This window comes from Acanthochromis polyacanthus, chromosome 3, assembly GCF_021347895.1.
Source record: "Acanthochromis polyacanthus isolate Apoly-LR-REF ecotype Palm Island chromosome 3, KAUST_Apoly_ChrSc, whole genome shotgun sequence".
Lineage (NCBI taxonomy): Eukaryota > Metazoa > Chordata > Actinopteri > Pomacentridae > Acanthochromis > Acanthochromis polyacanthus.
This window is the reverse complement of record NC_067115.1, coordinates 425,008-436,644: the sequence shown is the minus strand read 5'-3', so window position 1 is coordinate 436,644 and position 11,637 is coordinate 425,008. Positions and strand designations below refer to the sequence as shown.

The 11,637-nt window shown below is 42.9% G+C and overlaps 2 protein-coding genes across 7 annotated transcripts; one reads left to right on the top strand and one right to left on the bottom strand.

The window, feature by feature from the left end:
- Nucleotides 1–359: 359 nt before the first annotated feature.
- On the bottom strand, nt 360–1,604 carry LOC127533355 (gem-associated protein 6-like). The gene is made up of 2 exons (XM_051946144.1): nt 1,461–1,604; nt 360–782 (listed from the first exon to the last, which is right to left on the bottom strand). The coding sequence occupies exons 1-2, from the start codon at nt 1,592–1,594 to the stop codon at nt 422–424; spliced, it is 495 nt and encodes a 164-aa protein (XP_051802104.1). The 5' UTR covers nt 1,595–1,604; the 3' UTR covers nt 360–421.
- On the top strand, nt 1,461–11,637 carry LOC127533354 (reticulon-3-B-like). 6 transcript variants are annotated; one of them, XM_051946139.1, is made up of 11 exons: nt 1,461–1,601; nt 1,747–1,857; nt 4,475–4,507; nt 5,059–5,242; nt 6,576–6,726; nt 6,803–6,859; nt 6,997–7,135; nt 7,549–7,618; nt 7,713–7,759; nt 7,861–7,919; nt 11,506–11,637. In XM_051946139.1, the coding sequence occupies exons 1-11, from the start codon at nt 1,593–1,595 to the stop codon at nt 11,552–11,554; spliced, it is 909 nt and encodes a 302-aa protein (XP_051802099.1). In that variant the 5' UTR covers nt 1,461–1,592; the 3' UTR covers nt 11,555–11,637. The 6 variants fall into 6 exon arrangements, 5 of the variants coding, with proteins under 5 accessions (XP_051802099.1, XP_051802101.1, XP_051802103.1 ...); XM_051946143.1 differs by lacking the exon at nt 1,461–1,601 and adding an exon at nt 4,212–4,389 and having other exon boundaries at nt 1,746–1,857; XM_051946142.1 differs by lacking the exon at nt 1,461–1,601 and adding an exon at nt 4,212–4,389 and having other exon boundaries at nt 1,748–3,637.

The window sequence follows — 11,637 nt, the reverse complement described above, 5'->3', positions numbered from 1 at the left end:
AATCACTGACTTTAGGTTTTATATTTTTAATGAAGAGTATTTTTTATTATAATCTTTTGTCCAAAATAAACGGATCACAGCTGAACACTGAACAGCGATAAAAGGATCAAACTTCAGGAGGACGAAGACATTCAAAGATCCTCCAGATTGTGACTGGGTTTAGATCAGGATCTGACGTTTGGAGCTGAGGAAGGAATTTACTCTGAACCTGAACCACATAGAGCAGGGGAGGCACAGAACCCAGCAGGTAAACACAGACTTTAAACCATCAGGTGATAGCACACCTGTCCTACCCGATAACCTGTACCTGTAGGTGTTAGAGAGAAACATCTGGAAAATCAATCAACGTGATCAGAAGCTTTGATTCAGGTTTGATTTTATCAAAGATTCATTATTGATTTATTACCAGAAGACAAACTGTTCAAAATCTCTCATTTTCCATCCGGATCAGTCTCTGGACGCGGTCCAGGATGATCTGGTTGGAGCTGCAGCAGTCCTCCGGTCCATAGGGGGCAGTGATCGTCAGGACCTTTGCCACCCTCAGCTTGTCCCCCTCCTCCTCCACAGGGACCCGGTTCTTCTCCAACCAGCACTGGACGTCCCCCTTCCTGGTTCTCAGCTCCTGGGGGTCCAGACTGGGCGTCTTCGGGAGAACGAACGCGGATCTGAGACGTTGGACCGTCTCTGCATCTGCGTCTTGCAGGACCTCCACCTCCTCCACGGCGTGACCCATCACGACCCGGACTGACGTCCCCGCCTCGCTGAAGTCCACCAGGACCACACTGCCAGGGAGCAGGACCAGAACCACACTCAGACCAGAACCAGAACCACACTCAGACCAGAATCACACTCAGACCAGAACCAGAACCACACTCAGACCAGAATCACACTCAGACCAGAACCAGAACCACACTCAGACCAGAACCACACTCAGACCAGAATCACACTCAGACCAGAACCAGAACCACACTCAGACCAGAATCACACTCAGACCAGAACCAGAACCACACTCAGACCAGAATCACACTCAGACCAGAACCAGGTCAGTATTGGATCACTGTCACAGTCTAAGGCACCAAAACCAGCAGACCTGGAAGTTCTAATGGGAGCCTCAAACAAACATCTGGACCCCAAATAAACATCTGGACACGAACATCTGGACCAGGAGTCTCTGAGGATCCAGATGTTTGAGGATCCCATTAGAACATTCGAGCTTGCTGTTTCTGGTTGTAGATTAGCTGCTATCTTCTACGTTGTGCATCAGATCCAGATGTAAACAGCTGGAATAACAGCTGAGAAGTTGATCTCTGTTCTCAAACTGATCTTCTGATTTCCAACCAGATATTTCCAGTCTGCAGCAGAACTACAGGAACTGGTCTCACCGGTCCTGTTCCAGGGGAGTGTGCACCTGTCTGTGTGTTACCTGTCTGTCTCTGTGTACCTGTCTGCCTGTGTGTTACCTGGCGGACACCGGGTCCACGGTGAGCATCCAGCCGCGGTGCTCCTCGTGTTTTCCCACCTTCAGCTTCACCTGTTTGTCGGTGTAGCGGATCCACTGCAGCGGACCTAACAGAGGCCAGCGGCACTGCATCATGGTCCTGGTAGGTCAGACAGATAGAAAATATAATAATCAGTAATGATCGATACTGATGCAGCAGACCTCTTCTGTACGATCTTTAAATCACTCCGGAGGAAACAGCACACAAACAAAGGTTCCGCTTTATGTTTCCGCTGTCCACCGGACAGGAAGCGGTGTTACAGCCGCGGAGCATGTTAGCAGCTAAGCTAACTCCGGGCACAGTGAGCGGACCCTGCGCAGCTGCTGACCAGCCGCCAGGATGTCCAGATACGGAGGAGGTAACCATAGATATGTTTTTTTTAATTTAACACAAAGAGGTTATACAGGGTGTTAACTGAGAATGATCACCATAGATATGTATAGAAGCATAGATATATACAAACACTAGATGGCTCATGAGCGCTGTCAGCCTATGGAGAGCGACGTCGCCACATGGCGGCCATCTTGGGACAGGGCTGCTCGATCACTCATAACATTAAAGTCAATGGAGCATGGATTTTAAAATCACTGTAGATTGATCAATTTTCAACCGATTTTACAACAGCTTGGTTTGTTATAAACGTCAGAGATGTACTTCTTTTACTGCTTACTTAAGAATAATTAAAACCATTGAATTCATATAAAACTTACATTAAGTAGATAGGTAATAAAGAAATAGCTATACACAGATATTATACTGTCAATCTTTAATATTTACAATATTCAAATAGACAAAATAAATAAATGATGAACAAATAAGAAAAAAGAAATGCTAAAATGAAAAAATAATGACATTTGAACAAAAAGAAAGAAAGAAAGAAAACTAATAACAGGGTTCCCACTCTTCAATAAATCATTTTCCGGGATTTTTGCAGTGTCCCATAACCAACTGAAGTTACAACAATGGAGAGGGCAATTTTTAAGTTAATCTCGCCTTCTTAAAAAAACAAGATTAAAGGTTGATGACCAACATCTCTAACTAGCTGCACAGTATCATGTTAAGCTTTTTAATGTATTTATTTCTAAATCTCAGGCATGAAAATTGTCTGCTAGCTGTCTTTTTAGTCAAAGGTTATTTAGTGTCTTACTATTCTTAATTTATGGTTTATACTTATATTGTAATCTTCAGAATTTTATCCTGCTGGTTTGAGGACTGCAGAGGACCTTCCACTTCTCTAAACTTCAGGCTGCCACTGCAAAAAAATAAAAAATGAACACAGATATCATCTTTTTTCAGCATAAATGGATGTAAATGTAATTTTATTATTTAGCATTGCACTTCTTTATTACTATCAGTTTTCTAATGCACAGATAAAAACAAAGCTCAACCAAAATCAATGCACAACAAACAGAGATGTTGTCTTTTCTTTTCATGAACCCGGTGCCTACATTACCCACAATGCATTTCGGCTGCAGGCTAACTAATCCAGGCATAGATGTATACAAACAATAAGTCTAAGGTCTCAATCAGAGTCTCTTAACAAGCAAATAAATACAACCACAACCACAAAGAATGTAATTTCGCCTAAAGATTCGGTTCTAAAAAAACGTTGGTCTCAGGAAAACCTAAGAATTGAAAATCAGATTGTGTCCTCAGGCAGAAAAGACACACAACTATGCCGCATTTTTCAAAACGAAAAGCTGCGATTTCGGAATCGAGCCCAAATCATAGCCACGTTAATAAAGTTTGTAATAAACTAAACCGTTTGTAAATCAATCAAGAATTGAGCGAGTTATGAGTGTTAAAGTGAGGAAATCATCCACCTTACCATTGACTACAGTACAGTGCGCCAGAGCAGTCCCCTGTCCTAAGATGGCCGCCAAGTGACGACGCCGCCGACTCCGTCTTGAGACATCAAGTGTTTGTAAATATCTATGTATAGAAGGGTAGATAGGCTACGCCCCTCAGAGTGGCGTGCCTACGGAGACACTAAGCTAGTGGGGGCAAAGTTTCAGTGTTTTCCATTGATGTGTACGGCACGAAAACTAAAACAAGAAGAATGCCGGCTCACTGTGCTGCATACAATTACAAACTACGTCGGACGATCAAGACAAGGAAACTTGGATAACTTTCCACAAGTAAGAATAGTTTTTGGCTCTTTTTTCTTTAGTAAATGTTGTTGAGAGCTTTAAGTCTATGAGAGCTAACTAGTTAGCCACTAGCAAAACACTAACATGAGCTAACAGCTGGACAACCAAATACCAGACGGTTAATAGTAGCTGTAGTATAGCTGTACAAGCAGTAGTAGTAATAGTAAAAGTACAAGCAGCAGCAGTAGTAGTATAAGTAGCTGTTAGAGTCGTAGAAGTAGTATTAGCATTTGTAATAGTACTACAAGTTGTAGTAGCAGTGACAGTATCGGCAGCAGTAGTTGGTGTATTACCACTACTACGAGAAGTAGTCACATTGCTATTAATACCACCAATAGAGTCTGTGCATGATAAAACTCTTTCTTCCGGGTTTGCGCCGGAAGGGTGAGCCTCGACTTCCGGTTGCCTTTTTCTACCGCGGAAACAATGGAGTCTCATAAGAAAAGCACAGGAGTTATGTCAAATAAAACATTTAAATTTAGTTTAAGAGCTAGTGGGAGCAACTGCAACTGCTGTGTACCACTTTGTCCAGCGTTTTTAACACCTGGTCAAAATGTTTCAGATCTCATCGTTGGATTCTAAACAGTTCCTTTGAAGGTCTTAAAGGTTGTAGAACGTCGTTAGCCTGAAGTACCGACGACTTCTAGAACAACGCTTCTGTCAGGTCTCAATCAATGCCATCATCCTTAGAAAGCTTCTAGATCTACTACACCCGGTCCAAACAGGCCTGACTGCAAAAGGTGTCTTTCATCCGCATCCATTCCTGTTTTACTGTGTTCTAACGTGTATTGAGGCTGATTAAACCTGGCTCTGTGTTTTCTGCAGGTCGATGGGTTGCTCTGGATCTCCTGCTGGAAGGTGAGTCTGCTGCTGCTACTGACTGAACTTTCTATTTCTGAATTTTTGTAAAAACGCACTTTATTCTGAAACATCACACTTCCTCATGATTTTTTATTATTGATTATTAATCGTTGGTTATTGATTATTGGTCCTTACCAGAGTGTCTGTCTGCAGCTGATCAAATAAAGGTTTATACAGGAACACACCTGTCTGACAGCAGCTTTACCTGCTCAACACCTGTTCACCATCAGGGTTAACCTGTTTACCACAGGGCTATACCTGTTACACCTGGTTACACCTGGATAACAGCTGCTTCTCATGGACATTTAGGACAGAAATAAGATGAAAGTTAGAAAGTTCTGAACAAGTTTAAACATTATGGTTGAGATGTTACTGTTCATGAGATAAACGTACCAGCTGATTTATTATTCCTGTTCAGGTGTTACTAATTATTTAAACGAACCTGTCTGGACCCACAGTTAATAATTAACCTGCTGAAGCAGACTGGTTATTAATAACTGTTCAGATTAACCAGTAAAACGTCTCCATGAACACAAATGGTTAAACAGACCCACGGGAGGACACGCCCCCTCACACCCAGCCCCGCCCACACCAGTGACGTCACCGTGCAGCAGCAGCAGGTCTTCAGTCTGAGGAGGAACCTGCAGCAGGACGAGCAGAACATGGCCGACTCCACCAGCAGCAGGCCTGACTCTTCATCCTCCTCCTCATTCAGAGACCTCACATGCTCAGGTAGGACTCAGCTGACAAGTTCATGATCTGGAGCTCCAGAAACTCCAGATCAGCAGCTTCATCTCCTCACAGCAGGCAGAACTCCTCAGTCTTCAGGCACGCTTGGTCTTTGTTCAGCAGCTGTGTGGTTGCCATGGAAACGGACAGTGTTGAGGTGACTTCCAGAGTCTGATGGAGCTGACTGATTAGATGATCGACCAGCTGTCAGTCCTCTGTTTGAAGGTGCTGTAGAACATCAGAACCTCCAGCTGGAGGAGCTGCTAATCAGCTGTGGTGAAGGAGACAAGGCGCTATTGTTGCTGCTGGTCCAGCGATCAGCTGACTGTTATTCAGGTCAGAGTGTTTCAGCTGATGAAGGGATTAACTAGTTATTGATCACATAACCAGCTTCTAGAAACGTCTTCCAGAACCTCCAGCTGGTTTCTACCATCTCCTCATCCTCTGGATGTTCTTCTGTCTCCATGTTTTCTCTCTACTCTGCTCATCAGCTACAGATGTTTCACCATGCTGGATGGATCTCCAACAACCAGCTTTAGGTCTAGTTTTTGTCATGTTGTGTCTCGTTTGTGTCCTTTTCTGTGTCTTTTTGACAATTAATTCCACGTAAACATTAACTCTGCTCCTCTGTTCACTGTTTCTGAGTTATGCCACGTTTATTTCATCGTGGTTTTTTACTTTTTTGTGTCTTTGTGGTGGTTTTATCGCTTCATCCTGTAGATGTTTTTCTATCTTCATGTCTCCTCTCCACTCTGCTCATCATCTGTAGATGTTTCAGGATGCTGGATGGATCTCCAACTTCTGTCTCCTCTGTTCTCTGTTTCTGAGAGATGAAATGGGTCAGAACCAGAGTCTGTTGAGGTGATCAAGTCTGGACTCAGTGCTGCTGTTAGATCCAGAATCAGGTCTCTGGAATGCAGCTGAGCTCCGTTAATCAAACCCACATGACTTCTGATCTCTGGATGCTGAAGCAGGATTACAGCCTCAACTTAATTTAAACAAATGAGCCCTCGTTCTTCACAGATGGAAGAACCAGAGTTCAAACCGATAAAAGCATTTTAGCTGTAGAACCTCATGGATCTGGACACAATCTGAGGAAGAACCAAGCTTCACGTGTGGTTCCTGAGGGTTTAGAACAGCGTTCGTCTGTCACCATGTTCAGAACGTTCATACATGTGGAGACAGCAGCTAGTGACACACAAACATCCACTTTATAGAAGAATCTAGTCTGTAATGCAGAGATGAAAGGATGAAATACTGATTCACAGCAGCTGCATGTTTATCCCATCATGCTCTGCCCTGTGGGCGTGTCCTCTGAACTCCTGCTTCTCTGCAGCCTTACAGCTCATCCACTGGAGGGAACCCAAGAAGTCGGCGATGGCGTTTGGCTTGTCGCTGCTTGTTCTGGTCTCCGTGGCAACGCTGTCTGTCATCAGCGTGGTGTCCTACCTCATGCTGGCCTGCCTCTGTGTCACCATCACTTTCAGGTGGGTGGGGCTGTGATGTAACAGAGAGTCACGCTAAATGATGTCATCATGACCACTGTGTGCTTCCTGTCTGTAGAGTTTATAAATCTGTGATCCAGGCAGTTCAGAAGTCTGAGGAAGGTCACCCATTCAGGTAACACAAAACAACACACTGCAACACACTGTAACATAGTGTAACAGACTGTGTGTGTCAGTGTGTGTTCCAGTGTGTGTTCCAATGTGTTCCAGTGTGTATCAGTGTGTGTTCCAGTATCAGTCCTGTCCTCTCAGGTCTCTGCTGGAGAAGGACATCTCGGTGTCCTCAGAGTCGGTCCGGCAGCTGGCTGATCAGTTTCTGATCCACCTGAACTGGTTCAGCAGCCAGACCAGGAGGCTGCTGCTGGTCCAGGACCTGGTGGACTCTCTTAAGGTGGGTTAGCATGGTGGCTAATGTTAGCTTTTTAGTTTTAGGTCTCATCTCTAAGTTAGCATGGTGGCTAATGTTAGCTCTATGCTATTCTGTCTCATCTCAAGGTGAGTTAGCATGGTGACTAGTGATAGCTTTATGCTACTCGGTCTCATCTCAGGGTTAGCATGGTGGCTAAAGTTCTGATGTCCCATATGATCATATGGGACATGATCGTCATGTTTCAGCTGATTGCCTTCATGTTTCAGCTGATTGCCTTCATGTTTCAGCTCATTGTGGTCATGTTTCAGCTCATTGTGGTCATGTTTCAGCTCATTGTGGTCATGTTTCAGGTCATTGTCGTCATGTTTCAGGTTATTGTGGTCATGTTTCAGCTGATTGCCGTCATGTTTCAGCTCAGTGTCGTCATGTTTCAGCTGGCTGCAGCCATGTGGGTGATGACGTATGTTGGAGCTGTGTTTAATGGAGTCACCATCCTGATTCTTGGTGAGTTTCTAATTCAAGCAGCTTTTAAATCTTGTAGATTTCTGACCTCAGTGGGACTCTGTCTTTCTCTATGTGTGTGTGTGTGTGTGTCCAGCTGACATCATCTTCTTCACCACCCCACTGATCTACAAGAAGAAGAAGGTTGGTGTTCATGAAGAGGAATGAAGGTCAGAGTTTGATCCTGAAATTAAAACCTGCAGTGACCTGTGTGTGTGTGTGTGTGTGTGTGTGTGTGTGTGCAGACTCAGATTGATCGGCAGATTGAGTTGGTTCGATCCAGACTGGAGGAAACTCTTCAGAAGTGAGTTCAATGAAAGATCAGAGATCCATCCATCCATCCATCCATCCATCCATCCGTCATCCATCCATCATCCGTGCATCCATCCATGCATCCATCCATCCATCATCCATCCACCATCCATCCATCATCCATCTCTCCATCATCCATCCATCCACCATCCATCTTCCATCCATCCATCCATCATCAATCCATTCATCATCCATCAGCATCCATCCATCATCCGTCTATCATCCATCCATTCATCATCTATTCATCCATCCATTCATCATCCGTCCATCATCCCATCCATCCATTCTTCCATCACCATCCATCCATTCATCCATCCATTCATCCATCCATCCATCCATCCATCATCAATCCATTCATCAATTTATCATCCATCCATACGTCCATCATCATTCATCCATTCATCTATACATCCATTCATCCATTCATCTGTCCATCCATCTACATCAGCCATCCATCATCCATCATTCATCTATTCATTCATCATTCGTCCATCCATCATCCATCCATCATCCATCCATCATCCATCTTTCATCCATCATCCATCTGTACATCATCTATACATCATCTGTCCATCATCCATCCATCCATCTATGCATCATCCATCCATCTATTCATCCATCATCCATCCATCATCTGTCCATCCATCTATACATCATCCATCCATCATCATCCATCATCCATCTATACATCATCCATCCATTCATCATCCATGTATCCATCCATCCATCCATTATCCGCTCATCATCCATCCATTCATCATCCATCCATCCATTCATCATCTATTCATCCATCCATCATCCATCTATCCATCATCCATCTATACATTATCCATCTATCATCATCCATCATCCATCTATAAATCATCCATCCATCATCCATCATTCATCATCTATTCATCCATCATCCATCCATCTATCCATAATCTTTTCATCCATCATCCATCATCCATCCATCTACACATCCATCCATCATCTATCATCCATCCATCCATCCATCATCTATCCATCCATCCATCCATGCATCCATCCATCATCCATCCATCTATTCATCCATCATCCATCCATCATCTGTCCATCATCCATCCATGCGTCATCCATCCATCCATCATTCATCTATTCATTCATCATTCGTCCATCCATCGTCCATCAATCATCCATCCATCATCCATCTGTACATCATCTATACATCATCTGTCCATCATCCATCCATCCATCTATGCATCATCCATCCATCTATTCATCCATCATCCATCCATCATCTGTCCATCCATCTATACATCATCCATCCATCATCATTCATCATCCATCTATACATCATCCATCCATTCATCATTCATCCTTTCGTCATCCATGTATCCATCCATCCATCCATTATCCGTTCATCATCCATCCATTCATCATCCATCCATCCATTCATCATCTGTTCATCCATCCATCATCCATCTGTCCATCATCCATCTATACATTATCCATCCATCATCATCCATCATCCATCTATAAATCATCCATCCATCATCCATCATTCATCATCTATTCATCCATCCATCTATCCATAATCTTTTCATCCATCATCCATCATCCATCCATCTACACATCCATCCATCATCTATCATCCATCCATCCATCCATCATCTATCCATCCATCCATCCATGCATCCATCCATCATCCATCCATCTATTCATCCATCATCTGTCCATCATCCATCCATGCGTCATCCATCCATCCATCATTCATCTATTCATTCATCATTCGTCCATCCATCGTCCATCAATCATCCATCCATCATCCATCTGTACATCATCTATACATCATCTGTCCATCATCCATCCATCCATCTATGCATCATCCATCCATCTATTCATCCATCATCCATCCATCATCTGTCCATCCATCTATACATCATCCATCCATTCATCATTCATCCATTCGTCATCCATGTATCCATCCATCCATCCATTATCCGTTCATCATCCATCCATTCATCATCCATCCATCCATTCATCATCTATTCATCCATCCATCCATTCATCATCTGTTCATCCATCCATCATCCATCTGTCCATCATCCATCTATACATTATCCATCCATCATCATCCATCATCCATCTATAAATCATCCATCCATCATCCATCATTCATCATCTATTCATCCATCATCCATCCATCTATCCATAATCTTTTCATCCATCCATCCATCATCCATCCATCTACACATCCATCCATCATCTATCATCCATCCATCCATCCATGCATCCATCCATCATCTATCCATCCATCCATGCATCCATCCATCATCCATCCATCTATTCATCGATCATTCATCCATCATCTGTCCATCATCCATCCATGTGTCATCCATCCATCCATTCATCATCTATTCATCCATCCATCATCCATCTATACATCATCCCTCCATCATCATTCATCATCCATCATCCATTTATCCATCCATCCGTCCATTATCCATTCATCATCCATCCATCCATTCATCATCTATTCATCCATCCATCATCCATCATCCATCTATACATCATCCATCCATCATCATTCATCCATCCATCATCCATCCATCATTCATCATCTATTCATCCATCATGTTTAGTTTAGTTTAGTTTAATTTAGTTTTATTCACACATCAAAAAAATACAATACATGGTGTATACAACACATATTTTTGTTTCCAATATTTTAAACAGTTTCCAATATTTTACACACTCTTAAGTGTCCATCATCTTTTCATCCATCCATCCATCGATCCATCATCCATCCATTTATACATTCATCCATCATCTATCATCCATCCATCCATCCATGCATCCATCCATCATCTATCTATCATCCATCCATCCATGCATCCATCCATCATCCATCATCTATCATCCATCCATCCATCATCCATCCATCATCTATGCATCCATCCATCCATCATCCATCCATTATCCATTCATCATCTGTCCATCCATTATCCATCAATCATCCATCATCCATCCATTATCCATTCATCATCCATCCATTCATCATCCATCCATCCATACATCATCCATAATCCATCTATACATCATCCATCCATCCATCATCCATCTATACATCATCCATTCATCCATCCATCATCCATCTATGCATCATCCATCTATACATCATCCATACATACATACATCATCCATCCATCATCCATCTATACATCATCCATCCATTCAGCCATCTATACCTCATCCATCCATCCATCATCCATCTATACATCATCCATTCATCCATCCATCATCCATCTATACATCATCCATCCATCCATCATCCATCTATACATCATCCATTCATCCATCCATCATCCATCTATACATCATCCATCCATTCAGCCATCTATACCTCATCCATCCATCCATCATCCATCTATACATCGTCCATTCATTCATCATCCATTCATCCATACGTCATCTATTCATCCATCCATCCATATTTAATTTTTGATCATATTTAGACAGTTTTTCATCATTGTTAGTCACAGGTGAGCAGGTTTCCGTGGTAACAGTGCAGGTTACCAGGCGAAAGAGGTGTTCAGGATGTCTGTCTGTGTCTCCAGGCTGCAGGACCATCTACCTGGAGCTGTGAAGAGAACCAAAGCTGAGTGACACCTGAGCACCTGTGACTCCGCCCCCTCCTCTGATTGGTCCATTAGATTCTGAAGTCTTTTAATAAAATCAGACAAAGTGAA